General features: G+C 57.3%; 4 protein-coding genes across 9 annotated transcripts in view; 2 read left to right on the plus strand and 2 right to left on the minus strand.

Moving 5' to 3' along the window:
* The first annotated feature begins 521 nt into the window (after positions 1–521).
* IMPDH2 (inosine monophosphate dehydrogenase 2) lies at positions 522–14,146 on the plus strand. 4 transcript variants are annotated; one of them, XM_015640741.1, is made up of 15 exons: positions 522–716; positions 800–848; positions 931–1,032; positions 1,227–1,301; positions 1,750–1,956; positions 6,112–6,199; positions 6,777–6,976; positions 8,031–8,121; positions 8,800–8,895; positions 10,239–10,310; positions 12,479–12,622; positions 12,812–12,956; positions 13,042–13,185; positions 13,551–13,634; positions 13,887–14,146. In XM_015640741.1, exons 1-15 carry the CDS (start codon positions 619–621, stop codon positions 13,906–13,908), a joined length of 1,617 nt encoding a protein of 538 aa, XP_015496227.1. In that variant the 5' UTR covers positions 522–618; the 3' UTR covers positions 13,909–14,146. The 4 variants fall into 4 exon arrangements, with proteins under 4 accessions (XP_015496227.1, XP_015496228.1, XP_033373279.1 ...); XM_015640742.1 differs by lacking the exon at positions 10,239–10,310; XM_033517388.1 differs by lacking the exons at positions 13,551–13,634; positions 13,887–14,146 and adding an exon at positions 13,310–13,544.
* A 1,108-nt stretch (positions 14,147–15,254) lies between these two features.
* Positions 15,255–19,972, minus strand: NDUFAF3 (NADH:ubiquinone oxidoreductase complex assembly factor 3). Of its 3 annotated transcripts, none has more exons than XM_015640746.3 (5): positions 19,860–19,972; positions 16,294–16,486; positions 16,141–16,207; positions 15,889–15,989; positions 15,255–15,766 (listed from the first exon to the last, which is right to left on the minus strand). In XM_015640746.3, the coding sequence occupies exons 2-5, from the start codon at positions 16,441–16,443 to the stop codon at positions 15,674–15,676; spliced, it is 411 nt and encodes a 136-aa protein (XP_015496232.1). In that variant the 5' UTR covers positions 16,444–16,486; positions 19,860–19,972; the 3' UTR covers positions 15,255–15,673. The 3 variants fall into 3 exon arrangements, with proteins under 3 accessions (XP_015496232.1, XP_015496230.1, XP_015496231.1); XM_015640744.3 differs by lacking the exon at positions 19,860–19,972 and adding an exon at positions 16,612–16,660; XM_015640745.3 differs by lacking the exon at positions 19,860–19,972 and adding an exon at positions 16,564–16,626.
* A 96-nt stretch (positions 19,973–20,068) lies between these two features.
* Positions 20,069–24,028, plus strand: DALRD3 (DALR anticodon binding domain containing 3). The gene is made up of 13 exons (XM_015640740.3): positions 20,069–20,338; positions 20,466–20,755; positions 20,839–21,110; positions 21,333–21,391; positions 21,489–21,611; positions 21,736–21,806; positions 21,908–21,966; positions 22,297–22,379; positions 22,481–22,604; positions 22,693–22,751; positions 22,858–22,971; positions 23,193–23,261; positions 23,448–24,028. Exons 1-13 carry the CDS (start codon positions 20,168–20,170, stop codon positions 23,565–23,567), a joined length of 1,614 nt encoding a protein of 537 aa, XP_015496226.1. The 5' UTR covers positions 20,069–20,167; the 3' UTR covers positions 23,568–24,028.
* Positions 23,900–27,737, minus strand: part of WDR6 (WD repeat domain 6) — a 4,756-nt gene continuing 918 nt past the window's right edge. Inside the window, exons 2-6 of the mRNA XM_015640499.1 lie at positions 26,209–27,732; positions 25,836–25,931; positions 25,527–25,643; positions 25,213–25,331; positions 23,900–25,131 (exon numbers count right to left, since the gene is read on the minus strand). Of these exons, the coding sequence (XP_015495985.1) occupies positions 24,644–25,131; positions 25,213–25,331; positions 25,527–25,643; positions 25,836–25,931; positions 26,209–27,732 (2,344 nt within the window). The 3' untranslated portion in view covers positions 23,900–24,643. The remainder of the gene's footprint in view (positions 25,132–25,212; positions 25,332–25,526; positions 25,644–25,835; positions 25,932–26,208; positions 27,733–27,737) is intronic.

Consider the following 27,737-nt stretch of genomic DNA (forward strand, 5'->3'; position numbering starts at 1 on the left):
GGTTTGTCCCAGCTCTGCATTCACCACAGACCCAAGAAGCCCATTCTCATCTTCTGAAGCTGCAAGAGTACCTGGTGTTGGACTTGGCTCCCATGTGACATGCAGTGTCTCTCTGTGCATGTCACCATGTTACCCGTAGCAGGGCTTTTTTTGGTGGTCTAGCAGGTCCACCACTGTATCACACTACTGGTGTCACAAGCTGGTGCCAACCAAGCCAGAGACTGGCACACAGGGCCCTACTGGAGTTCAGCTCTCTCTTGTTGTTTGCCTCCTGCCGGTACACGAGCCCGGCGGCTAGGCCTGAGCAGAAAGCAGCCGCGATGACACGATGTCACCAGGCTGAACACGTCCGGGCTCGGTGCTGAGAAGCTGTTCAGGAAGTGCTGAGAGCGACAGCCGGGCCCGGTGTGTCCCCGCGCCCGCCCGGCACAACTCAGGGCGGGGGACGGGGCTGTGCTCCCTCTGAGGCCCTCCATGGCGCCAGGGGGCGCTGTCGGCGCCGGTCCCTGCCGGAGTCGCTCTGTCCACGCCGTCGCGGGGCGGGCACAGCGGGTCCCTCCCGGCGGCCGTCGGGGCGCGCGTGCGCGCGGTGTGGCGGCGCGGGCACGCGGCGGGGCCATGGCGGACTATCTGATCAGCGGCGGCACCGGCTACGTGCCCGACGACGGGCTGACGGCGCAGCAGCTCTTCAGCTGCGGCGATGGGCTCACCTACAAGTGAGTGCGGCCGGCACGGGGCGGGGGGACCGGGACGCGGGGCCGCGGCGGTCGCTGACGCGTCTCCTCTCGTTACCCCGTAGCGATTTCCTCATCCTCCCGGGATACATCGACTTCACGGCGGACCAGGTGGTGAGTGGCCGGGGCGGGGGAGCGGGCTGGGGGCCGGGCCGGCGGTGGCGCCGGTGCCGCCGCTCACCCGCCTCCCCGCCAGGACCTGACCTCGGCGCTGACCAAGAGAATCACCCTGAAGACCCCGCTGGTCTCCTCGCCCATGGACACAGTCACCGAGGCCGGTATGGCCATCGCCATGGCGGTGAGTGCGGCCACCGGGCTGGCGGGGCAGGAAACGCTGCCTGAGGCGGCCGCGTGGCTGCCCTGGGGTCCCCGCAGCCCCTCTGGGCGAGGCCGGGCCCGGGAGCTCCATCGGTGCCGAGCCCGCTGCTGCACCCCGCTGGTGCAGCACCGGGCAGTGTCTGCAGTGACTCACAGCCGCCTTTGTGTCCCCAGCTGACCGGAGGAATTGGGTTCATCCACCACAACTGCACCCCGGAGTTCCAGGCCAACGAAGTGCGGAAGGTGAAGGTAAGTGGCTGGAACGGCAGCGCCAAACCGTGCTGGCATAGGGTCCTCCGTGGAGGTGGGCAGCGGGTCTGGCCTCGCTGAATGAGCTGTGTGAGGAGATTGCTGACGTGTGCCCGATCTTGGTGTTTCAGAGCTGTAGTGCTGCCAGGCACAGCCCTCTTGTTGTGTGCCAGGCACTGTCTGTGGTCAGCCTGGGACTTGAATCCTCCTGGTGTGGGAATATTCCTTGTCATTTCAACTAGGAGGTTAGCCTGGAGACTCTTGGATTTTAACATTATTTGTGTTAGCCCTGTTGCTCGTTTGAGAGTTGTCCTGTTGGTGAGAATGTGGCTAGGCTGGGTGGTTGCAGACCCGTGTGAGTGGCTGCAGTAGCCTGCAGGCATGTGCCTCGCTCCTGTCTGGCTTGGCAGTGCCACTCAGTCTGGTTGCTGGATCTGCTTCCTTTCAGAAATACGAGCAAGGATTCATCACAGACCCCGTGGTGCTGAGCCCAAATGATCGAGTGCGAGATGTGTTTGAAGCAAAAGCTCGTCATGGATTTTGTGGGATTCCCATCACGGACAATGGGAAGATGGGGGGCAAGCTGGTTGGGATCATCTCGTCCAGAGATATTGATTTCCTGAAAGAGTCAGAGCATGACCTGCCCCTCGGTGAGGTGAGAAGTGCTCACACCTGATAGGTGTGAACACTATGTTAGGAAGGTGTGTGGCTTGTGAGAAGGACAAGGGGGAGTGTGTGGCTGTGAAGGTGTTCTGCCAGTGGGGGGGTGTAGCTCCAGCTTAGCTCTGCAGATCTGTATTTGAGTGTATTTCCAGGCGAGAGTGTTGTGCTCATTTGCACTCTCTGAGCGACTCCTTCAGTGCAGTTTGTGTGATTCATGGGAGTTATCTTTCAGTGCTGTGGAGACTCTTCCCCTGCTTCACTAATTAATTGCTGGTATTTGTGGCTGCTGCTGTAGTCCCACATGCTGGCACTGGCCAGCTTGGTAGCAGCTGTGCTCTGCCCAACAAACCCTCCAAGTGCTGAGCTTCCTTTTCTGGGCTGCCTTTCCCTGTATGCCTCATTTGGGTTACTTGCTCTTTCAAATAACCTCCTGAACTTGCAGTCTGGCAGTTTGGCCTTCATAATGCTTTACTGTCAGACTCCCCTCATGCAGGAGAACGTTCTGTGACTCTGGTTACACAAGCTGTGTAACTGGAGATCTGCCGTGCTGTCAGGTTACACCACCAGTGCCTCTTGGCCACGCTTTGCTCTTGGCTCACAAATATTTTTAGCTCTTGCTGACCAAACCTGGTGTCACATGCTGATCCCTGTTTGGTTTGAAATCAGCTATAAATACCTGATACAAGAGCCTTAAACTAGAAGTAGGTTGTAAAAGTGTCCATGGCCCTTTGAAGGAATGCTGCCCATTCAGAGGAGCCAGATAAGAATCTTCCCTCATACTTACTGTGGGTCATTCAGCATGCAGAGCAGAAAACTTCCTGCTGACAGTATCTGGTGCTTGTCCCTTTTACCAGTCAAGGCCAGGGGAACGAATGGTCTCTTCAATCTTGTCTCCACTTGCAGTCCAGCAGTTCTTTTACTGAGCCATTTGTTGCCATCCACTTAAGCGCTCAGGTCTTCCGTAGCATGGGAAGTGCAGGAATCCCACAGGCTTAGGATGTGTCACCAGCCCTTATCCTTGTAGGTGACTTTAACCTTCCAGACATCTGCTGGGAACTTGATAGGGCAGAAAAGAGGCAGTCCAGGAAGTTTTTAAGAGTGTGTGGACAACTCTTTGTCGCAGCTGGTGAGTGAGCCCACCAGGGGAGGGACTATGTTAGACCTGTTGTTTGCAAATAGAGATGGACTGGTGGGAGATGTGGTGGTTGGAGGGCACTTGAGGCACAGTGATCATGAAATTACAGAGTTCTCCATATTTGGTGAAACTAGGAGGAGCATCCAAAGGGGTTTTCTAATCTAAGGGGGTTGCTAGGGCATGTAGGAAAAAATTAGAGAGGCCAAAGCTTAGTTCAAACTTAATTTGGCAACTTTTGTAAAGGATAATAAAAAACATTTTTACAGTTATATTAATGGTAAAAGGAAGGGTAAGACCAACCTTCGTTCTTTACTGGATGCAGGAGGAAGCTTAGTAACTGCAGATAGGGAGAATGGAAGTCCTCAATACCTTCTTTGCCTCAGTCTTTATTGGGAAGACAGCTTGTCCTCAGGACAGCTGTCCTCCTGGGTTGGTAGATGGTGTCAGGGAGCAGAATGATCCCCCTGATATCCACGAGGAGGCAGGCAGAGAACTGCTGAGCTGCTTGGATGTTCATAAATCTGTGGGACCAGATGGGATCCATCCCAGGGTGATGAGGGAGTTGGCAGATGAGCTTCCAAAGCTGCTTTCCATCATTTACCAACAGTCTTGGGTCACTGGTGAGGTTCCAGATGAGTGGAAGCTGGCCAGTATGCCCATTCACAAAAAGGATGGGAAGGAGGATCCTGGTAGAGTTATAGGCCAGTATCTGGTAAGGTAATGGAGCAGATTATATTTGGTGTCATCACACAGCACTTCAAGGATGGGCCAGACCCAGCCAGCATCAGTTTAGGAGGGGTAGGTTGTGTCTGACCAACCTGGTCTCCTTTTATGACCAGGTGACCCACCTGGTGGATGCAGGAAAGGCTGTGGATGTTGTCTATTTGGACTTCAGCAAGGCCTTTGACACTGTCTCCCACAGCATTCCCTGGAAAAGCTGCAGCCTAGGCTTGGACAGGAGCACTCTCTGCTGGGTTAAGAACTGGCTGGAGACCAGGCCCAGAGAGTGATGGTGAATGGTTCTGCATCCAGCTGGGGGCCAGTGACCAGTGGTGTCTCTCAGGGTCTGTGCTGGGGCCTGTTCTGTTCAATATTTTTATTGATGACATGGATGAGGGTATTGAGTCTTTCATTAGTAAATTTGCAGACGACATTAAGCTGGGAGCATGTGTCAATCTGTTGGAAGGTAGCAGGGCTCTGCAGAGAGACTTGGAATGGTTGGATGAATGGGCAGAGTCCAATAGGATGACATTTAGTAAGTCCAAGTGCCAAGTCCTGCATTTTGGCCACAGTAACCCCCTGCAATGCTACAGACTGGGGATGGTGTGGCTGGACAGTGCCCAGAAAGGGACCTGGCAGTACAGGTCCATAGCCGGCTGAACATGAGCCAGCAGTGTGCCCTGGTGGCCAAGAAGGCCAGCGGCATCCTGGCCTGGATCAGGAACAGTGTGGCCAGCAGGAGCTGGGAGGTTCTTCCCCCTGTACTCAGCACTGGTGAGGCCACACCTGGAGTTTTGTGTCCAGTTCTGGCCCCTCAGTTTGGGAAGGACATTGAGATGATTGAGCACATCCAGAGGACACAACGAGGCTGGTGAGGGGCTGGGAACACAAACCCTGTGAGGAACGGCTGAGGGAGCTGGGGTTGTTTAGCCTGGAGAAAAGGAGACTCAGGGTGACCTCATCACTCTCTACAACTTCCTGAAAGTGGGGTTGGTGTCTTTCTCCAGACAGCAACTGACAGAAAGAGAGGACACATCCTTAAGCTGTGCCAAGGGAAATACAGGTTGGACATTAGGAAAATAACTTTACAGTGATAAAGTACTGGAATGGTTTGCCTGGGGAGGTGGTGGGGTCACCATCCCTCAATGTGTTTAAAAAAAGACTGGATGTGGCACTCAGTGCCATGGTCTAGTTGAGGTGTTAGGGCGTGGGTTGGACTCGATCTTGAAGGTCTCTTCCAACCTAGTGATTCTGTGATATGTCTCTGATGCCTCAGGTTTCTCCTGAGATGTAGGTTCAGTCACAGACAGCATTTTGGGTAGATGTAGGCATGGTCAGCCTCTTTCCGACACAAAATATCTCTTCTTCTGGTATAAATAACTAAAATGTTCATTCTTTGTGTGCAACTGATCTACCTTCCTGAGGGGTTAAAGAGTGTTCTCTTTTAGCTTTGTCCAGCCTTCTCAAATAACCTTTCATGGGGACTTGATGATCATAGAACGCTGTGGTTGGAAAGGGACTTGGAGGTCTCTTGTCAAGCCACCTACTTGAGGCACTTTGAGCTGGAGGAGGTGTTGTGGGTTTGTGTCTAAATCTCCAAGGATGGAGATTTCATGATCTCTTTGAGCTGCTCTCCCAGTGGGCAGCCACTGTTGTGGTGAAGGCTACCATACCAGGTCAGATGTTCCCCTGTTCCTCACTGTCCAGCACTGCCCTTTGCTTTCCACCGTGTTTTGGCGCTTGTTTGTCAGAGTGAGTGTGGGTGAGCATATTTGGATTGATGCAACTCCTTTGTCCCACTGACCTTACCAGTAACCAGCAATAGGTTATTCTGGGCAGAGCCCTTCCAGGGCCTGTGCACTGGAGATGCTGCCTGAAAATGAGATTGAGGACGCCATTTATGCCAGAACAGCATAAGACTCTGAAAGGGTCTCCAGCCCTTATTTGCATATGCTCCATTGAAAGGGAGAGATGTTAAGGTGATATCCCAAATTAGGGTCATCTGAGAGTTGTACTTTGTTTACAGGTGCTTTCACTTGTCTTGAGGCCTTCTGCCATCTCCTGTTTTCAGTGTACTAATGGGCTTGGGGCCTGATGCCAGTGCCCACATGGGGACAGCACACTGGAGGCTTTTCCTGTGTGTTTCTGGAGGCGTGTTGCTGTGCTGTGGGCTCTTTTGTGGAGCACTCCCGCACAGCCACTGTGGAGCATTTCACGTGGGCAGGGGGGTTTGATATTTTCAGATCAGTGTGAAGGAGTTCTTGTGACTTCTTATCTTCTTCCACCCACTAGATTATGACAAAACGGGAGGATCTTGTTGTGGCCCCAGCTGGTGTAATGTTGAAAGAAGCAAATGAAATTCTGCAAAGGAGTAAAAAAGGTACCTGTGACTGTCTGTGGCGTGGGGGAAAGCCATGGAAGCGCTGGGCTGGGGCAGCAGTGGGTGAAAATATGGGCACACAGTCCCTGTGTGGGTGAAACATGGGAGACAACAGTGAAGAGAGTGCCCAGAGCCCTCTGCCAGGTTACAGAGTTCACACGCCTTCATTTCACATCTGTTTGGAGTTGAAGGATTCTTGGTAGCCCAGTGTTTGGCTGACCAGCCACATGTCTTTGATTTTCTGTCTTGGCTTTCACATTTCAGCACTCAGTTCAGCTCTCTTAGGGTTTCGTAATTTGACTTCTAATAGGATGTTGTGCATCTAATTATTTAAAAAATGCACGCGTTTTCTACGGTTGATATAAAAATACTGAGTCCTTCTCCAGTCCTACAAAAAACTCCTTTCTTTGTTTCTCGAGCCAGGGCTGCTAGCATCCATGGCCAAGCAAGATTTGGTAACACACCTCTGAGTCTCCATCTTGTAGCAGTTTCTGACACTGCTCCTGGTCTACTGCACTGCTCTGAGCTAATGTCTGTCTCCTGCAGAAATCTGCAGTAATGTTCTTTCTGTTTCCAGGCAAGCTGCCAATTGTTAATGAAGATGACGAGCTGGTGGCTATCATTGCCCGCACTGATCTCAAGAAGAACAGGGACTACCCTCTGGCTTCTAAGGACTCCAAGAAGCAGCTGCTCTGTGGTGCTGCTATCGGGACCCACGAGGATGACAAGTACCGGCTGGACCTGCTGGTGCAGGCTGGCGTGGATGCTGTCGTGCTGGTGAGCACCCATGGGGAGCCATGGGCATTGTGTTAGCCTGGGACACTGTGGGGTGAGTCCCTGGACTGGATGAACATCTCTGACAGTGAGGCACTCACTGTCTTTGTCACAGGCCTTTCTATGTTAGAATATGGCAGTTTGTTGACTTCTCAGTCTTGTTCAGGTTAGAATCCTCAGATTGGAGGGATTACTCTTGCCTGGAGACTTAAGTGACCTGGAGGGAGTTTGTAGGGTGCATTGAAGCCCTGAAAAAGAAGAAGAATAAAGGAGAAACATCAGTTAATACAGAATCTTCTACAAATACCTCTTGCACTCTGCCACTAGCTTCTCTAATATTCCTGACTAAGTTTGGATATTGGCTTTATCCCTTTGGTGTTTGTTACTGTGCTACTCTCTTAGTGATGTTCAGGAGTGATCAGTGAGCCCAGAACTGCTCTGCTGGTCTCCCTTTCTGGCCTGTAAACTTTTAGGCACAGTTGTCACTGCCTGTATTTGCACATGGTTTTCTCATCGATTGTGATCCTGTGAGTTCGCTGTGCTCTGAGGGCATGGCTGAGCAGTGGGAAATGTTTAACAGACATGATTTCACTGCGTCACAGAGATTGGCAGGGACTGAGTGCTCAGTGCTTGACATCTGGTATTTGAGCTGCACAGGGGGGAGATGCATTCCCCCACCAGCCCTTCTGGGTTTCACAAGGAACATTCTCCATATCACCTGTAGTTTGAGACAGGGCTGACAGTGTCCTGCTGATAGAGACAGATGGTTCTTATCCACAGCCAGATGTTCTGCTTGTTGCCTTCTGTAGAAGCTACAGGATTAAAAATGAAGGATATTACTGAAGTCTTTACAATAAACAGCCATGTACAGGGAAGGTACATTCCTGTCCTGACAGCAGCTTCTCCTGGGGTTCTCTGCCCAATGTGGAGAGTAATTTTGCCCGTTATCCACCTTAGCAGGGACCCCAGCAAGCAGAGTGAAAATATGAAGCTTTTTTGAAGCTGCATTTGTAATCTGCAGAAGTTCTGGTTGAAATTGATTTTCTTTCTGTTGCAGGATTCCTCTCAGGGGAATTCCATCTTCCAGATCAACATGATAAAATACATTAAGGAGAAATATCCCAGCCTACAAGTTATTGGAGGAAATGGTAGGCATGTGTTGAAGACTCCTCTTGTCTTTAAATTAAATTTGTTTCTTAGACATATAGGGAGCTGCAGGGATGTGAATGAAATGGTCATTTTGGTAAACTTTTATGAACTTAAAATGGTTTCTTCTGACTTGTGGAATGGAGCAAGACCACTGTAGACACAGGGCAGTACCTTACTGCTGCAGATACTTAGAAACCTTTGTTCTGCATCACAGTGTATTGCAGTCAGTCCTCTGTAGCGCATTGCGCATTAGCTTATTTTACACACCAGTTTACAATTTTGCATATTAATTAATATTGCTTGATGTGGAAATCTAATGGCAATTTTCCCTGCCTTTTGACGGCAGAGTCCAGTGGTCTTTACCTGATGCTTCTGTTACCCTGTACTCTGCCCTCCCTACCTCATGTGGCCCAGAGTGCTTTGGACCATGCCGTGACTTCTGCTGCCTCAGCCTTTGGGTGGAAGTGTGTTGCAGAATAGCCTAAAGGGACAGTGTCACCTCACCCACTGGGACAGCTGGGGCAGAAACTCACTGCTCCTCCCAGATAGGCCTGGCTCTGGCACCAGCTGTTGCCCTGGGTGGGGGATGTTGGCAGCTGTGAGGGAACCTCCAGGGCAGAGAAGTGTTGTTTGCAAAAGTGCTTGTCTGTTTTCAAATCGATTTCTGCTCCCCACAGTGGTGACTGCGGCTCAGGCCAAGAACCTCATTGATGCCGGGGTTGATGCCCTGAGGGTCGGGATGGGCAGTGGCTCCATCTGCATCACACAGGAAGGTGAGAGAGATCAGCCTCCTAAATAGGCTGAAGACATGTGTTTAATAGAAGTTCCCTGCTGAAAAGCAGCATGGCTGGGATGGAATTCTCCCATTGTGAGGGCAGTGTCCAGCAGCAAGACTTTCACCCACTTTATCCAGGACTTCCAACCTTTGGGGTGGCAGCAGCAGCAAAGGCATTTCCCAGTACTGACCGAGACTGAGTAGAGCCAGTGTGGCAGATGGTGGCTTTGCCTGAGGGGAGCTGTTGGCTCGGTGTGGGATGGAGCTGGGGGCTGGCAGGCAGCTCTTCAGAGAGAGGAGCTTACTGGATTCCCAGTGCTAATGAGTGGAATGCACTGGGCTGTCCGTGCTTCCTCTCCCTCTGGCAGCAGTGTGCATGATGCTTGAGTATTGATCTGGGCTCAATGCCTTTGCAATTTCGAGGCCAAAATGGGATTTCTTGCTTTTGTCTCTGCAGATAGACAGAGCTTGTGTGGGGCAGAGGCTGTGTCACCCTTAGTTAAAAGGCAAGAGGGGCATTCCCCAGGTCCTGAAGAAAGTCTGTCTTGAGGACAGACTCAGTCTTTGCATGCTGAACCTCAGGTGGGGTGCAGAGAGGTGATCCAGCAAGTTGCTGCAATCCACAAGCACAGCCCCTTACTGCTTTGGTCCTTGGTCTGTGCCACAGGAGGCAGAAAGTGAGCAGCTGCTGGCTGTAGGAGCTGCATTAGCTCTGCCCTTTCCAGCATGGAGTCTGTGAGCAGCCCTGGCCCTGTGCTGTGTTCCTGCTTTGCCTGGCTGCAGGGGCTTCCCAGTCAGGGCAGTCTGTCTCAGGTCAACTTTCTAAGGGGGGGGGCTAGTGTCCTTGGGCTGACACTTCCATAGCCAGAGCAGAGCCAGCACACACATGTCCTATCCAGGCTCTGAGGCAAAGGCATGCTCTGATCTGCAGAGTGTGAATGTCCCAGGGGTTCCTCCAGCTGCCCCGGGAGATGGGGTTGGGTGCTGGTCTTGGCGAAGGAGCAGAGCAGAGGTAGGATGTGGTGCTTCACAGGAGATGTGGTTGCAGACTTCTTGCCTGCAGCTCCCCAGGATTATGGCCCTGTTAAGGGCAAGAGCTCTGGCTTTTTGGGATAGGGGTCACCTCTCTGGGTGGCTGCTGGGGTAGGGTGAGCATGCGCTGTGCACAGCCGGGCCTGGCTGCCTTGGATCTGGACTCTGGCTTGGCTCAGGCTGGGAAGGATCTGCAAAGTCAGCTCTGTCCCACACTCTATGCTCTGCCCAGTAGCAGGTCACTTCTGGGGTCCTTTGTTCTGCTGCTGTTCTTCTGTCTCTAAAATGTGTGTGTTTGTTTTTGTTTAGCTGCTCCAAAGATCCCTCCAGACCTAAAGTCCCACAGCCCCAAATGCCCTTCTACTGTCACGGGCACCTATAGTAAGTCACTTGCCCTGTTCCCAACCCTAATTATGTGTCTTGAAGCAGGACCCTGATTTGGCTGCACATGGCCCTTCTGCTTGTTTGAGAATAATTTAGCTGTAGATGCACTTGGGGTTTTGTGGCTTTGGATACTGGTTTTGAATCTGAAATGAACTCTTGAGAAACTTTCCTGATTTTGTAAAGCAGAATCTGAACTGTCCAAGCTGAGGGAGCTCAGGCCGGTCCTCTCTCCACTCCAGAATCCAGTTAGGAACCTGACTACACCTTTTGGATCCCTAGCCAGGCATGCTTCTGCTGATCCAGCACTGATCTGCAGATTCATCCTGATTCTGCTGATCAGGGAGGCAATCCCTGAGCAGTTCTCCATTGTGCTCAAAATGTAGCCCCAGTTCTGGGGAAGTTGTGAACTGGCCAAGCTTCCCATGGAGCTGGCTCCCCTGAGTTACAAAGGGACTTCACTACACATGGCCACCTTGGCAGCTGCATTCTGTTTTTTCCCCACCAAGTTCTGTGGAGAGAAGGGGCTTTTGCCTACCCAGCACAGGGTGCAGTGTTCTCTGCTCTGACGCTCTGACCAAGCAGCCCCTGCAAGGCAAGCCTTGGGCTTTGTCCTTTCTTCTATTTTCTCACACACCTCAAAGGGAAAGGCTTACTCTTGCAGATCCTGGAAGGTTTTCTCTAGCAGATGATTTTGTAGGGCCAACCTTTGCAAATACACAAAAGGACAAACCCTCCCCTGACCGTGTGATGTGTGTATGTGCTCAGAACCCTGCTTGGGAAGCCTGCGCTCCGGGGCTGTGGCACTGGGCACTGGGACAGTTGGAGAGGCACGATGCTCCCAGGGGCCCTGAGCCAAGCTGTGCCTTAAAAGGGCTGATCTCTGTTGTTGTGCTTGAGAGGTTTCTGCAGGCCCTGCACTGTCTATGGCACAATCCCATAGACCTTGGACTTAAAACCCTTCATAAATTGGTGTTTCTATCCACAGAGCTCTTCCACAGCAGCGTTTTGCAGCTGCACTGTGGCCTTCAGCAGTGCAGAACTATGCAAGACCATCTCTTTAAGGGCATTGATGATAAATCTGGCAGCCTCTCCCTGGCTGGCTGAGCCCAAGCTGAACACTGGGGTCTGATTAAATTTAGTTCTGTCTCAGTCTGGAGTCTGGCTGCCTTCCCTCATCAGCTGCTGCTGAGTGCTGGGAGTACAGAAACTGTAGCCTCCTGGCCCTGCAGGCCTCTGCCAGGGACATGCTGCCATCACTGCTGCCATGCAGGCTGAACCACACCTGGAGTTCACCAAAGTACTAATACTGTATGGCCTTAATCTTACCCAGTTTATGGGGCTAACCATGACTGGAGAAAAGGCTTCCAGATGATGGTGGGGAAGGGACATCTCCCTGAGAGAAGCTTATCTCAGTGTTCTTGCATGCCTGTGGCTGACAAACACGTTACAAAACATGCCCTCTTCTGGTTTTCCTTAACTGCTACTGACTGGGAAGAACAAGTAAATCCAAAGCTAATAATTCTCTCCTCATGGGGCTGCTAAACTTGACGGAATCCTTGCTATGTTGCAGGGCAGGAACATAAATTATTATCAGACCATTCTGCCTGTTTCCTTTTCCACTGCTGCATGTGTGTTTGTGTGTGTATGCAGACCTGTATGTATAGATATATTTATATCTATACCATATACAATCATACGAGCTCTCTCACAGCCAACTGCCTTTCCATTCAAGAGGCGCATCATCACAGATGTGTATGGACAAGGGGTCTGGCAGCTCCAGGAGAGAGCCAGCAGTGGGACATTGCTTACATGCCAGGGATGCTTTGGAGAGGGGCTTTTGGAGTTTGCTTTATTTCCTTCCTAAGCTCCTCAAATCTGCCGTGCACCAGGATTGAGCCACAAGTCTCGTCTGATCCCAGGCATCTGATCAAATGACCCCAGTCCCAAGGTCACTCACAGCTTTTTGGAGCCAGGGGCTGTGAGGACGTCTCAGCAGGCATCTCCCAGGCATCTGCTTCTCTTGCAATTCAGCCTAGGGAAGGAGTATCCAGGGATTTGTGCGTTCTGAGTGCTGGAGCATGTGTGTGCTGGAAGCCTGAAAAAGCCTGCTGGGACATTGGTGTGGGGCTGCATGGAGCTGAGCCTGTGTGTGCTCTGTCCCGCAGTGCTGGCGTGCGGCCGTCCCCAGGCCACGGCGGTGTACAAGGTGTCCGAGTACGCCAGGAGGTTCGGCGTCCCCGTTATCGCCGATGGAGGGATCCAGACGGTTGGGCACATCGCCAAGGCCCTGGCACTTGGTGCCTCCACAGGTGAGCACCACTGTAGGGAATCTCCAAGGAGGTGTATCCATATGGCATCACACTGGGCGTGAGGGCATTTACCTGCAGGTGGCTGGGGGCATGGGGACTGCAGCCAGTGCTGAGCCCAGGAGCCCTAAGGGATTTTGCATCCACTGCCACTGCTGCTGACGTGCTGTTCCTGGTGGTATCTTGTGCCAGTGATGATGGGCTCCCTCCTGGCTGCCACCACGGAGGCCCCAGGCGAGTACTTCTTCTCGGATGGCATCAGGCTGAAGAAATACCGCGGCATGGGCTCCCTAGATGCCATGGACAAGAACTTGGGCAGCCAGAATCGGTATTTCAGGTCAGAGACGGTGCTTTGGGGCAGCAGATCAAGCTTTTGGGGATTCTCTGCTTCACAAATACCCTTGATTTGTGCTTCCATGCAGTGAGACAGACAAAATTAAAGTGGCCCAGGGGGTCTCCGGTGCAGTGCAAGACAAGGGCTCTATCCATAAATTCATTCCATACCTAATTGCTGGGATCCAGCATTCCTGCCAGGATATTGGTGCCAAGAGCCTGACGCAAGTCCGGTGAGTGCTTCCCCATGCCTGTACTCTGGTTAGGTCATGGTGCTGCTGTCTGGAGTCTCTGGGCAGCTGTACTGGAGCTGTGGTGTGTTCTGGATAGTTTGTAGCTCTCCTTCCTCATTTCCAGTGGGCACTACATAATGTCTGCCAGCCCCAGGGATGCAGGAGCATGGTCTCTTGTGGTATATTCAGCTGGCTGGGCTCAAAATGTTGGGGTTACATTACCCAGCCTGGTTCCTGGGAGCACAGCAAAGACCATTCTGGCCACAGCTGGAGGAACCAGTGACCATCATCCCAGCTGAGCATGTGCCAGAGCACTGTCTTCCCTGGACTCTGCCTGACTTGTGACAAGTGTCCTTCCCCCTCAGAGCCATGATGTACTCGGGAGAGTTGAAATTTGAGAAGAGGACAACGTCTGCCCAGGTTGAAGGAGGGGTGCATGGCCTTCACTCGTAAGTGCTTCTGGAAGGATCCTTGTCACCTTGGGGTTGGTGTTGGGGGTCAGGAATAGCCACCCTGTACCTCAGCTGCCATGCCCTTGGCTTGGTGTGCCATTCATTGGCTTGCCCTGGCACAAGCCGTGGCAGGGGGCTGAGGCTGGTCCCCTCTCTGGGCTGGCAGAATCCATTCCATACTGCACCTTTGTCCCTGCCCTGAGTGAGGTGGGTCAGTAAAGGGGCACCCTGGTTCTGCTTCCCTGGCAGGTATGAGAAGCGCCTCTTCTGAAAGAGATCCGTCTGTCTGTCCTTGTGCCACTCAGCCCTGTGCTGCTACGCATGGGAGCTGCTCTTGCTGCAGAAGTGCCATTATTCTGGGCTGCCTGGAGCTCCTGCTGTCCCTTGGCTGCTTTCTGACCACCCATGGGGCCCACCTTCCACCCAGGAGCCGTGACCCTGGGCTGGAGCCTTGCACATGTTGGCCATGTTTTACAATAAAAAAATGAAAAGATGTGCAGTTGGTGTCAGCCTGGAGCTCCTTTTCCTTCTTTACTTGCTCTCCTTCCTTGGCTCTGTCCCTTGCTTCCCACACTGTCAGAGGCAGCTGACTCCGTGCATGTGAAGGGCAACAGGGAGGGGAGAGCCCTGAGACAGGGCTGAGTGGGTAACACAGCATGGCTTCTTTAAAAATCCTTCCTGAGAGCAGAAAACAAGGGCTGGGCAGCTAGTCAAGAAATCAAACCATTTTACAAGGCCATTATCTGCTGCTGGGAGTTGCCCAGCCCAGCTGTGGCAGCAGCCAGGATGCTGCAGGCCACCCCTGTTCCTGCTTTCTTCCCCTAAACCTCTTAGAGCTGCCACACGTGCAGGCCCAGTGGCTGCACCCCCCTGGGCTGTTCACTGTGGATTACCTGCCTGGGCTCCAACAGACCAATTTTTTGCTGGAAGGTGAGCAATAATGCACTGGGAGGGGCACAAGTTTATAAAGGAGCTGGTCTGTATTTCTGCAGGCCTGAGCAGTGCAAACTTCCCTGGCTTGGCAGGTTTACGTGTGCTTGCAATGCCAGGAGCCAAGAAATATTTCACACCTCTATCAATTGTACATATCCCACATGTCACTGCTGCTGAAGAGTGTCAGTGGTTTGGGGATGTCAGATTTGATTTATACACTAAAACCAGAGCCTTGACTACAGTGCCACAGAGCTGGTGTCACACTCATTAGGACAGTTGCTAAGCAAAGCCACCCTAACCTTGCACCTGCACCCCCTGCCTTTGCCTGCCAAGGTGGCAGAGTTCAGGCCATGAGCCTTCCATTAGTTACATGTACTCTCTTCCCCAGGGGTGACATCCCCAAGCATGAACCAAACAGTGGGGTACAGGACAGGGACCCTTTCCATGTCTCCTGCTGGAGCTGAGCCTTCAATCAGAGTGGGCACAGCACCCTTGGACCCACACTGCCCAAGGGACATTGGTGCTGGGGTAGTACAAAGCCCCACAGGAGAGCACAAGCCAGGCCAACACCAGCTGGGACATACTAGTTGTTGGGCTGGAACATGGCATCCCAGCACCGCACATGCTGCCCAGTGCCCAAGGTGAGCACATGCCCTATGAAATTGTTACAGCCTCAGTCTGCTGTGCATTAACCACACAAATTCTTGTACTTCCTATTTACATATATTTTCCTTGTAGAGCCCCAGATGTGCCTGGGGGTGTAGAGCTCACCCCACCAGCCTTCACCCTCCCTCAGGTGAGACTTCTTGCTGCCAAGGTGTGGGGCATGATCTTGGCAGGGCTGTGGGAGCAGTGCTGCCAGCAAGGCCTTGTACTGTGCCCCACGGTCCCCAGCCCACATTGGGCAGGAAGGCCAAGAAGCCAGGGACTGCAGGGAAGAGCTAGGCCCGTGTATTTCACAGCCCTCCTGTTTGCAGAGCCATTGCCCAGCCGGCAGCTCCACAGTTCACTATGCAGCGTTTCTCAGTTGAGAGCAGTGACCCTCGGGGGCTTCAGGCAGGCAGGGGAAGAACTGCTCAGCCCATGGGCAAGGCACGCAGTGCCTACATCCCGTTGGTGCCTCGCGGGGGGATGAGCCCAGCAGCCACCAAGCGCCTTTCATTCATTAGGAAGTTGAAGGTTGCACATGCATTTGCCTGTGAATAGAAAAGGGGGTGAGAGAAACTGTCCCTCAGAAAGGAGTCGGTTCTTCCCCACGAGGTACGTGACCCCTTCCCTCCCTTTCAATGGGGTGCTGCCTGTGCTCATCCCTCCTTACCGTGTCCTGCACCTCCACAGCAATCCCGCACTCCCGCATCTGCTTCAGCGTGGCGGGGTGGAGCCGCTCAACCCTGTCCCCTGTGCCCAGCACCAGGATCTCTGCAACCAGGGAACGACAAAGGTGGGCAGGGCAGCATTCGAGCTGCCTCGGCCCAGACCTGCCCTCCCTGCATGGACCGAGGGCTCCCGCACAGCCACCCCGACAGGAGCCCCAAGGGAGGGCAGCCCGAGCCCCTCCTGCGCCGCGTACCTATCTGGGGCTCCAGCAGCCGGAACAGCGACAGACTCTCGTACGAGATGTCCCGGTGGGAGCCAACCTGCGGGGACACGGCGGGCGTTGAAGGGGGCTGTCCCCGGTGCGCGGTGGGAAACGGCAACCCCCGCCACGCCGCCGGGCACTCACGTTCCACTGGAGGATGCTGCGGGGCAGCACGGCGCAGGGCCCCACCACCACGTCTCCGCTGATGGTGAAGCCGCGAGTGCTGTAGCTCTCGATGAACATGATGTTGGGGGACTCCGGCTCCAGCACCATCACCCGCGTCCGCTGGTACATCTCATCATCCGCCGGCGTGAGTCGGTGACCCCGGCACGGCGCTCTGCGGGGAGAGTGAGCAGCTGGGACACGTGGGACCCACGGACAGGCCCCGGAGATCCTACGGCATCCTACAGGCACCTTCCCCGGTCACAGGGCAACCGCGGTGCCGGTTGTCGGTGCCGGTACCTGCCCGCGGCCCGCCCCACCGCCGGCACGAGCCGCCGCAGCGCCGCCACCGCCGCCATGGCCGCGACACCGCCGGAACCGCCGAGCGGCCCCGCCCCCGCCGCTACCGCCCCCCGGCGGACGGGGTCGGGACAGCGCCACCGGGGGAGCGGGGTCGGACCGGGGCTCCCGGGCAGCCTTCGGGGTGCCCCCACCTGCGGGTCCTGAGGGGCGGGAGGGCAGCGACACTCACGCACCCTCTGCCCTCGGGTCCGGGCGCGCCCCGACCTGCAGAGCCCAGGTGGGCGCCGGAGCGAAACCGAAAGCGGCCGGCGGCGGGGCGGGAGTGGCACGGCGGGAGCGGGGTGTCCCGCTGGAAGCCTCCCCGACCCCGCCGCCGGGAGGGGATGCGGACCGGCCCGGGCTGCTGTGCCGAAGGCTGCGGGGCCGGAGGTGAGAGGGGAGCGGGAGGCTCCCCGGGCGGGAGGGAGCGGGCCCGGGTCTCGGCTGCGCTCCTGGCCCGGCCCCGCCGGAGTCCCTGGGCTGCCCTAGGCTCGGCACGGCGCCCCGGTTCCCCGTGTGCCCCACTACGGGCAGCTGTTGCCAGTCGCGGCTGAAACCCCGAGCCGCCGCCAGGACCTCCCGTTGCACCCTCCCCCCTCTGCCGCGCTCGGTGAGACCGGTGGCACTGCGGGCTCAGAGGTGCCCTGAGACAGGGGACGCACGTCCTCCACCTGTGTCACCCACCCAGGGCCAGCCGTAGCCTGACAGTGCGGGGACTACCGGGAAGTTCCCCGGCAGTAGCGGCGGAGCATTTCCCTCCACCGTGCCGTGCCGGAGAGATCAGGAATTCCCACAGCCTGCAGCCTTGGCCAGCGCGGGGTCCCAGGGATCCGCGAGCGACACCGCGAGAGCTCCGCATGGGGCCGGTGGGGTTCCCCACGCGGTTTGAATTCCCCCCGTGGCGGTGCCGAGGGCTCCTCGGCGGGGCCGGGGGCTGGAGGCGCTGGTAGCGGTGGGGCCGGACCGGGTTGTGCGGTCTCTGGGCGCAGGTGCCGGGGCAGGTGCCCTCCCTCGGGGCCGGCTCGTGTTTCCGGGCCCCGTCGGGGGCTGATGGGTTGGCACCAGTTGCTCCAGCCCCACCGGGGCTTTGTTCGGAGCCGTTTCCTTTTGGCTCGGCCGTGCCGCCCTCCCCTTGGCACCCGGCCCGCGGCGCGGGGGGAGCCGGCAGCACAACCCCGATCTCTGCCGGCACCCCCGATCACAACGGTCCGGCAGTGGCTCCCACGCATCTCCTCCGCCCTGTCCCCGCCGGTAAGTCGCCCTCTCCCCTCTTGGCCCACAGGGTCGGGGTGACATGGCCGTGGTGCCTGTGCCCATCCCTCCGCGGCGCCACCGCGGGCAACGGAATCCCAAAAGCAGCTGTCCCCGCTGTGCCCAGCTGCCCTGGGGTTTCGTTACCCGCGCTCCCGCCACCGCCTCGCCCCACACGCCCCCGCCCCTGCCCACCGCCCTGTGCTGGGCAAGAGCCGCGTGTCCCACTCCAGCCGTCCTGGGGCTAGGGCAGCACCTAGGGCCCCACTGGAAGAAGGGTGGTGGCAGGATGGGCTCAGCGTGTTGACTCAGCCCCTGAACCAGGCTGGGGGCTCTTCTGTTTCTTGTACCCCCAACAGCTAAAAATAGCAGCTGGCTTCCTGGGAGAGTATGGGGAGCATGGCTGCTGGGCCACAGGGTGGATGTGGTCCCGTGCACCACGGTGGTGCAGGCTGTGTGATACTGCCAAACTTCCTGCTCATGCCGGCTCTCCCTGGCCGCCCCAGCACCCCAGTGCCTGCCGGGGTGGGCAGGATCCAACCCCTGGAGAGAGATAGCTTTGGAATGACACGATCACTCCCGCTGAGCGGGCAGCCAGAGAGCCATCGGGGATGTCGTGTCTTTCCAAAGCTCTTTCGGCGCCTCCGAGAGCCCTCCCCAAGCCGCTGCGCGGCCAGGGCCCACGTGGGCGGCCTGCGGGGACGCTCTGGGGATGTGGAGGATCCAGCCTGGACCCACCTTGAGTGGCAAGGTCCAGCAAGCCCCCCCGGCCGGGCAGGGGTCCTGGGCAGCTCCTGCACTGCAGACAGTCAGCAGTTGGTCTGGTGTGAGCAGCGATTCTCAGATCACCTCTTGGCTGTGGTTGGTGCAGGGAGCACTCCACCATGTCACGGCTGGGGGACATGTTCTCACTCGTGCCCTGGGGCTGCAGATTATCACTGACTGTGGGCTGCAGCCTTGGGGCTCCAGGGCTGCCTGAGGAGCCCCAAAACGTGTAGTTGCGTTCCTGAAAGACCCCGTGCTGCAGGATCTGCCCTCGCCCTGCTCCCCCCTCCCTTTTCCCCCAGGCACACAAGCCCTGGAGGAACCGGTTTGGGCCCTGCGGGCAGAGCTCCCTCCTCCCCCCGCCACCCCCCTCCCTCGCCTCTACGGGGTGGGCAGGAAGGGCACAGTACAGAGGGAGGTCCCTAGCTCCCTGCTATGGTGGGGTTGGGTGCTTCCTGCTCCCTACCAATCAGGTTTGGTACCACGGGGCTGGGGGTGTGCTGGGTCCTTGCCCTGTACCCAGTTCAGCAGCCACTGGCACACTTGTCTGGGAATTGGCCAGCACCGTGAGCCCATCTGTGCTTAAACCATTGCTGTGGAGCAGCTCAGCTCTGCAGATGTAATCACGACCACGATGACGTGATCTAATCATTTCCACTTCCTTCTTCCTGGGGCTGATAAGCAGGACACTGCTCTTGTGCTGGAGAGGAGAGCAGCCCTCTGGGGCAGGCCTGGAGAGCATCACACCCACAGCTGCTCATCGCTGTGCCCTGCAGAGCCCATACCAGGAGCACACGGTTGCTGCTGGTGTTCCTCAGCCATTATGTCACAGCCCAGCCAAGCCCTGGGGCTTGTGGAGGACAGGCTGGACTGGCCAGCCAGCGTCTGTCAGTGACACCATACCCACAGCTGTGGTCTGCCTCACACACTGCCGCCCATCCAAACCTCCCTTCCCACCACAGTTCAGGCTGCTGGACCTCCCAGGGACCCTTGTCCCCAACAACCCAGGGACCAGGTAGGCTGTGCTCTGGGGTGTGCCATGCCCACAGCTGTGCTGTACTCCCTGCCCCGGGCAGCCCATTTCTGCCCAAACCGCACTGACCCCAGCATGGCCTCTGGCTCCTGCTTCCTGAGATTTTTAAATCTGGGCTCCCCAGTGTTGGAGAAGAGGGGACACCACTCCTACGCACCTCAGGATGACACCATGGCCCTGCTGGGGTGAGGCTGAGTAGAACTGAGACCTTCTCGAGCCATTCGGAGTGCCTGGTTGCAGCCCTATGGTCCTGACCTAACACACCCATCATGGCGGCGCCCGCTGTCCGCCACACCCACCATGGTGTATCCGCGCCCGTCCCCCCAAGATGGCCGCCCTGCCCGGCCTACCCGCCCGCCACCAATATGGCCGCCCGGGAGCTCTGCGCGCAACATGGCGACTGTCGGGAGGGCGAGGCGGGACGTCACTTCCAGTGGCGGCGGCGGAAGCGGCGGCTGAGCTCCCATGGAGATGGGCGAGGGCCGCCCGGAGGTGGCGGCGACACTGCGGGCTCTGAACGAGGTCCTGGGGCGACCCGCCGCTCTCTGGGTGAAGGAGAGCGGTGCCCGTAACCTGCGCCACAGGGATTTCCTGGCGCCGCGGGCCGCGCTGAACGCCTCCTTTCCCGGCGGGCAGGTAGGCCGCGGCGGCGTGGGCAGGCCTCGGTCTGGAGCGGAGATTTGCGGGAAGTGTTTGATTGGGACGGGAGTGGAGTTGTCCTTTGTACGTGCAGTCCGGACCTCTCCTCACCCTCCGCCCGCAGGTGCCCCCCGAGGCCGTGTCGGCGGTGCCGTCGCTGCGGGGCCCAGCAGTGCTGCCGCTGCGGGTTTGCCGGCAGACGCCGGCGGGGCTGGCGGTGCAGGTGCGGCGCCCTGAGGCCTTCCAGCGCCTGCTGGGGCCTCTGCCCGGCCCGGCCCCCCCCGCCGCGGGGCCGCGGACGGGTTGCGTGGTGCTGCACTGCCCGGCCCTGCGCAGCTCCGCTGCCCTGCGGCCCCGCCACCTCCGCTCCGTCCTGCTGGCCGATCACCTGGCCCAGCTGCTGCGCGCCCAGGGGTGAGTGCCACCGTCCCGACCTGCTCTCGGCCCCTCGCCACAGGGCCTGCTGCTCCCAGTGCCTGCCTTACTCTCTCTCGCAGGGTCGGTGTCCGCCTGGTCCCTGCCCTCAGCGAGGAGAGGAGCTGGGACGTCCTGCGACAGCTCCGCATCTGCTGGCCCTCCGCCTCTGGTAGCTTATCCCTCACTGACGCTGTCTCAGCCTTGAAGGCAGCGCTGGGCCGGTGCCCCTGTGCCTCAGCCTGTGATCGGGGGCCGGGCACAGCCGAGGGTGTCATCTGTAAGGTGCACCTGAAGAGCTTCGTGGAGCAGCAGGGCTTGTTGGGTTACGACCCCAATCTAGATGTGCTGCTTGGTGAGCCTCACATGTACAACAGCTCTGGTGTGGCAGTGGGGGTAGAATGGGTGCAAATAGGCCTGTTTACTTTCAGTTGTGTCTTAACAAAAATAAGGCGGGGGGATGTACACAAATGGCTTTCCCCTCTTGTTCCCCTTCAGTCAGGTTTGAGCCTGAGGCAGAGCCGATGGTGGGGGCGTGGAGAACCCCGTGGCTCACTGGTGTTCCTCCTTCTTTCAGTGACAGAGGGGACACTGCAGTCCTTGGCTGAGCTGCAGGAAGCTGTGCTGCAGTGTCCAGTGAGTGACCCCACGGCACTGCCTGCCTCCCACTTCCCAAGTGACCTTCCCTTCTGCCAGGCAATAGGATTGAGCTTCCTGTTGTGCTCTACTGCAGGCCAAAGGCCAGAGCAGTTGTTGCAGCATTGTGCATGTGGTGAACTGTGAGGAGGAATTCCAGCAGCAGCAGCTGGATGTGCTCTGGAGGATTTTGGATCCAGGAGCTCACACAGCTTTGCAGGTGAGCAAGAGCAACCTCTTAACCTCCTCAGTGTGGGCCCCAACATTCACCCTTGGGTCATGACTAGGTTTAGAACAGGGCTGCATTTCACTCAGTTCCCAGCCTCAGCCTCTCTGTCTTTCAGAAACACCTTGTCTGTGGGCCAGTGAAGGTGACCAACCCCTCATCGCCCATTGGGGCAGACCAGTACTTCCAGTAAGTTGGTGTGCAAGGCACCTGCTGTTTTCTCTCTTCTAAGGCTCCCTGTGGGCCAGCTCAGCCCACAGTGGGTGGTTCTGTCCCTCTGTTTCTCCCAGGCTCCGAAAGCACCAGATGCATGAAGCCTCTGTGATAAAGTATGGGGAGCTTGCACAAGGTGAGAGTTTGCTCTGGGGCTCCATGCATAGATGCTGCTCCATCCCATCTTCATTGCTCCTGTTAGTCCACAGCCAGGGGTGGCTGCACCCCTGCAGGCTGCTCCTTCTCCCCTCCAGGATCAAGCCAGGTGCTGCCCTTGCTTTGGGAAGGCATCTAAACATCCAGGGCACTGGCACAGAGCAACTCCTTCCAATGGGAGCCAGGGCCAGTGGTGTAGTGGTCCACAACTACTACCTGGTCCTGGCAGGGGTGTCCTGCCTGGGTGCTGGGGGTATCAGTATATGGGAATGGAGCGAGCTGTTCGTGATAGCACCTACATTCTCCACAGATAAGGCCTGGACAGAGGTGATTGATACCCTGACAGTGGCTGCCATCAGGTTTGAGATGCTGAGCACTGCTCACCGGAGTCAGGTAGGACAGCAGCTTGCACGGAGCCAGGGCTGGCAGGTTGTGGGAACAGCGGAGTGCATCTGTGCTGAGCAGCCTGGACTGTGACTTCTCCCTGCCCTCAGATCACCCTGGACCTGGAGAACAGCAGCATCTCCACAAAGGGAACAAAGAGCGGTGCCTTTGTGATGTACAACTGTGCCCGATTGGCCACACTCTTCAACACCTTCCAGCAGGCTGTGGAGCGGGGTGAGCACCAGCCCCACCTCCCTCCTCTGACAGCCACACCTGGAGCCACTGGGGCTTCTTTGGGCACAACAGTCTCCCTGCTTTCCAGGCACATACCCACCTCTGCCACCAGCATCTGAACTGAATTTCTCCTGCCTCCGAGAAGAGGTGGGTGCTGAGAGGAGGAATGGGGGCATCTTTGCACCCTCAGCTCTGGTGATGGATGCTATGGGCCCAGGAGGATCTGACACTGAGACACATGATCCCTTTACAGGGAGAATGGCTCCTGCTCTTCAACTATCTCCTCCCCTTCCCGGAAGTCCTGCAGCAGGCAGCACAGCTGCCCCCACCTTCCAAGGGGATCCGGATCACTGCCAACACAGAAACAGTAAGTACCATGTGCTATAGCATCTGTGGATGCTGCTCCAGCAGTCCCAACCCAGGGCAAAGCACCATGCCAGCAGGCGCTGCCCATCAGTGAGCAACACAGGGCCAGTGCTGATAGAATAGACTGCAATGCCCCTGTGGCATTCCTGCTGTGCTTGGGGTGGGTGAAGGTTCAAGACCAGCCAGAACTCACTGTGCCATGAGAATGTCTCTGCCTTGCAGGTGTGCAAGTTCCTGATCCAGCTTAGCATGGATTTCAGCTCTTATTACAACCGGGTGCACATCCTGGGGGTGAGTTAGGTGTCTCAGCCTGCAGTTTTGTGGCCCTGCAGTCCTTTTGGGGCTGCACTGCAGTTGGGGGGAAGCCATGTGGGGAATGGTGCCAGGAGTGTGATGGCCCCTTGTCCCATCCTCCAGGGGTGCACAGGCACCAATGGATGCAGGGCCAGCCCCAAGCTGCTGCCTTTCTCCCTGCAGGAGCCGTTCCCTCATCTCTTTGACCAGATGTTTGCCCGCCTCCAGCTGATGGGAGCAGTCAGGGATGTGTTCCACAGCGCATTGGCAACCCTGCACCTTCCTCCTCTCAGCCAGATCTGAGCCATCCCTGAAGAGCTGTACTGTGCTGTAACAGTCACCTACATTTTGCATGTAGGGGGAGAACGAGACACGTTCTCCTGGCAGGGCAAGGGGCTGCCCCAGTGGCAGGCAAGGCCAAATTCAGCCCCACACAGGCCCCTTCCTTCCCATAGCCCATGGTCTTTGGAGTTAGGTCTGTGCTCTCTGCAGCTGTGTCCAGTGTGGGACATGGATATGTCTCTCCACATCCACACCAGCAGAAAAGGGCTCCTGGGGCACCCCAGGAGCTGTGCTGGGAGTACTGGGGAGGTGGCACTAGGGACCAGATGCCACAAAGCCAGACAGACACCAACTTCACTTCCTTCAAAACTTTATTGAAGGGTGCTCCGTGCTGGCAGGGAGCTCCTGAGGCTCCAGGCCCCTCCTGGGCTCTGAGCCAGGCCCCAGCACTGGGGTCCAATACACTTGTTGCTGGACAAACACTCTGTGTGTCTGACCTCAGGGTTGTCTGTCTTTCCTTCAGTCTGACTGCCCTGGGTCCTGCTGCTGTGTAGGAACAGCCCACTTGGCCTGAGATGGGTGGCATTTGTGGTCAGCCCAGCCACCACTCATGCCACAGGGTGCTGCTGTGGAGGATCAGCATCCCTGTCCATTTCAGCACCATCCTGAGCACTGCAGGGTCAAGACTGTCACATAGGGCCCTGTGCCAGGACACACAAGGCTGCAGCCCACCATGTGTCACACCAGTGCCTGACCCTTGCTGGCCTCCTGCTGCTCTCAAGCTCCCAGGGCCAGCCCATGTCCTCAGTGCCCTCCCAAGCAAGGTTCTTTGAGACCAAGTCTGGAAAGCTGACATGGGTCCTTCATACCTTGGAGAGGAAGAACTGCTCTTGAGCAGTGGGGATCCACAACCCCACTTCTTTACTGCATGGGGAAGCCCCAGGCTTGTCCAGGAGGGATCATACCTGCCTTCTTCTCAGAGACCACTGGCCCTGAGCACCACAAATGTGGCATGTGCCACAGTGATGGGCAGAGCCCAAGTGCAAGATGCCCTCCAAATGCAGGCAGGGATCTGGATGTGTCACACACCTGCCCCATTACTGAGAAGCCTCTTGTGGAGGAGGTTTGGAGGAGACTGTGCCACACAGCATCTCCAGGCCTTGCCCACAGAGCACACAGTAGTACCACAGCTCCCCCCCAGACTCCACCTCCCAGCAGTCCAGCTCAGCTAGGTCAGGCACATGGAAGAAGGTGGTGCTGAGGGGCACCAGCTCGCCTGGGCGCTGGTTCCACAGTGTCAGGCGCTGGTCCACTGAGGCAGAGAGCAGCAGATCTGGCCGCAGCACCCGGATCCCCGTCACATGAGCAGCATGAGCACAAGGCCTAGACACCCGCTCCAGGACCTGCAGGCAGGTCCCTGCTATAGCCTCACCCCTGCCCAGGGCAACCTCCAGCAGGCAGACATGGATGGAGCCATCATCACTGCCGCTGGCCACCAGGTACCGTCCCTCAGGCGTCTCGTGGATGTGAAGGCTGTTCACGCCGCAGCTGTGGGCCATGACGGTGACCAGTGGGGCATCCAGGGCTGGGTAAACAGGCTTGGTCAGGAAAGCAATGCTCACCTTGGTTAGAGGGAGCAGAAGAGCTGCTAGACAGCAGCACTCACCCAAGAGCTGCATCTCTCCCTCTGCTTGGTGCAGGGCATCCACTGCATCCGTGATGGGGCCGGTGATGTCCCAAAAAGCAATGCTGCCATCAGTGGCTGCGCTGCACAGGAGGTGCCTCCTAGAATGGGGGGTGTAAGGGGATTCTCTGGCTGCATCCCTGAGGGTCCCACTGAGATCCGTGGAAGTGGCAGAACAGCCCCTAGGGATTAACTTCTCCCTTCCCTCTTCCTGCTGAGCTGCCATTTGTGACGCCTGTGACGACAGACATTTCTCCCCAGAGCCCATCAGCTACAGCCCAGCATTTGGGGCTCACCTTTCCCCTCCTGCCCATGTGTGCAGGAACGCCTCCACCTTCAGCACACAGCGCTGGTGGTGAAATGACTCTGCTACCAGCACCAACTTCCGAGCAGCCTCCAGCAGCCCAAAGAGCCTGCAATGGAGCAGAGGGCAGTTGGCTGTGGGAAAGTAGGAGCTTCTGGCACCACTGCCCCTTTTCCTACCATGTGCTGTCTTATGCACAGCTCAGAGCAGGCCACATCCACAGCAGCAACGTCCTGTGTGGAGCCTGCTCTGCTGCCATCACCAGCTCCATTCTCCATCAGGCCCCGTGATGGCTTCTCACCGGACTGATCCATCACTGCAAGCAGCAGCCAGGAACTTCCAGGGTGTTGGGAGCTGCTTGGTGCTGGTCCCAGGCACAACCGACAGGGACATGTACCTGCAGCAAAGACACAACACTCACCAACACCTCTGTGGCTCCATGGAGGAGGGTGGCCCAGGAGAGCAGCCCTGAGCATTTCCCTAACACCAAATGCCCCTGGAGGCCCACAGGACACTGTACAGGAATCGCACATGAAGCCACGCTGGCCCTGTCTGCCTCAGCTGAACCTGCAGCTGCACAGAGCAGGTATTCCAGTGGAGGCCCATACAGTTCCCAACACCCTCCCACACTGTGATCACTACTAACCCTGCCTTTGGCAGTCCCTGAGCATCACCTCGTCTCTGGGTCCATCTTGATAAGCTTGTGCCTGTTCTTCTTCTGCTCCCAGTGCTTGTCCAGCCGGTGGGAGGCCACATGGATGACCTGGCAGGCCACAGCACTCTTAGATGCTGTGTCTCCAGTGCACAGCAGCCGGTAGCACTCAATCTGTGCACGGCCACCCGCAGTGAAGAGCAGGGCAGACAAGCCCTCATCACCAAAACCCTCATCTCCAGGTCCTGTGGCGAATGCCAACGTCCTTACACTGGAAATATGGTCACTGATGCGAGCAAGGGGCACAGCTGCCCGCGAGTTCTCACTGAGCACCAGGACACAGGCCGTGGTGTCCTCACTGCCAGTGACAAACACATTAAAGGTGGCATGGCCGGGCACCTCCACAGCCCCCAGGCGCCGCACGCAGGTGATCTCCCGCCCATGCAGGGATGCCAGCAGCACTTGCTGCTCGCACGGCTCAGCCTCACAGTGGTACAGCATCACATCCCCAGACTTGATAAAGGCGAACATTTCGGCCAAGGGGCTGCTGCAATAGCTCCAGGAGCGGTGCCCACCCCCACAGGGGATGCAGTGGATGTTCTCGCCCATCCTGGTACTCCACACTACGAAGTTGTCAGCATGAAAGCCCAGCACAAGCAGGTCCCCATGTGAGGTGAAGCGCAGCTCCTCAATCCACTGCAGCCCTTTGCAAGGCCTGTGCTTCTGCAGGACCTCCAGTTGATGGTCTCGCAAGCGGAGCTGGCGGTAGACACCATCCCGGCCAGTGCTGTAAATGTAGCCCCCGTGGATGGTCACTGAAGTAACTCCTGTCTTCCCGTGGAGTCCAAAGAGCACTGACAGTGGGGACTCAAGAGGAAAAGCCTCTTTGTGCAGTAAGCAAGAGGGCTCCAACTCATTGCTGGAGTCCTCAACAACCGGGTCACTGCCACCATTGACAATGCTGGTGCTTTCTGCAGCCCACTCCGAGGAGCTGTTGCAAGAGAAGAGGAGAAGGGAGCCCCGGCGGTCCCCGCAGACCAGGAGCCCTTCCTGGGGCAGAAAGGCAGCACAAGTGTGCCAGCGCTGCTTGCAGGGGGGCAGCAGGTACCGACCCATGAGCCGCACCCAGGGTGCCTGGCCTGGGCGGTGGGTGACGTCCAGCCAGAGCATCTCCCCGTCGGGCCCGGAGGCCAGAAGGGCAGCAGCGGTGTTGGGGGGCACTCCGGGACGGGGGGCCCAGCTCAGCCCGTGCACGGGCCCCTCGAACAACCTCAGCTCTGCGGCGGCCCCGGGGCGGCTCAAGGCGAAAAGGAGAAGGCGCCCGTCGCCGCCGGCCACGGCACACAGCGTCTCGTCCCATCCGACCAGCGGGGCGGCCGCCAGTACGGCGCGGGGCCCCCCGGCGGAGGGGTGCAGCACCGGCGTCCAGCGCCCCTGAGCCACCTCGAATGTGGCCAGCCCGCCCGCCTCGCCAAGCGCCAGGACCCGTCGCGGCCCCACCAGCAGCACAGCTCGCGGCCGCTCCGGGGCCCCCAGCGCCGCAACGCTGGG

The sequence above is a fragment of the Parus major genome, chromosome 12, assembly GCF_001522545.3.
Source record: "Parus major isolate Abel chromosome 12, Parus_major1.1, whole genome shotgun sequence".
Classification (NCBI taxonomy): domain Eukaryota; kingdom Metazoa; phylum Chordata; class Aves; order Passeriformes; family Paridae; genus Parus; species Parus major.

Bases quoted from the DNA above. Each gene is read 5' to 3' on its own strand.
- DALRD3 (XM_015640740.3), top strand. From the start codon at position 20,168: ATGGAGATGGGCGAGGGCCGCCCGGAGGTGGCGGCGACACTGCGGGCT. The intron at 21,612-21,735 runs GTGAGCAAGAGC...TCTGTCTTTCAG, and splicing joins GAGCTCACACAGCTTTGCAG to AAACACCTTGTCTGTGGGCC. The intron at 22,605-22,692 runs GTGAGCACCAGC...CCTGCTTTCCAG, and splicing joins CCAGCAGGCTGTGGAGCGGG to GCACATACCCACCTCTGCCA.
- IMPDH2 (XM_033517388.1), top strand. From the start codon at position 619: ATGGCGGACTATCTGATCAGCGGCGGCACCGGCTACGTGCCCGACGAC. The intron at 1,033-1,226 runs GTGAGTGCGGCC...TTGTGTCCCCAG, and splicing joins GTATGGCCATCGCCATGGCG to CTGACCGGAGGAATTGGGTT. The intron at 1,302-1,749 runs GTAAGTGGCTGG...GCTTCCTTTCAG, and splicing joins ACGAAGTGCGGAAGGTGAAG to AAATACGAGCAAGGATTCAT.
- NDUFAF3 (XM_015640746.3), bottom strand. From the start codon at position 16,443: ATGTACCAGCGGACGCGGGTGATGGTGCTGGAGCCGGAGTCCCCCAAC. The intron at 16,208-16,293 runs GTGAGTGCCCGG...GTGTCCCCGCAG, and splicing joins GCAGCATCCTCCAGTGGAAC to GTTGGCTCCCACCGGGACAT. The intron at 15,990-16,140 runs GTACGCGGCGCA...CCCTGGTTGCAG, and splicing joins GCTGCTGGAGCCCCAGATAG to AGATCCTGGTGCTGGGCACA.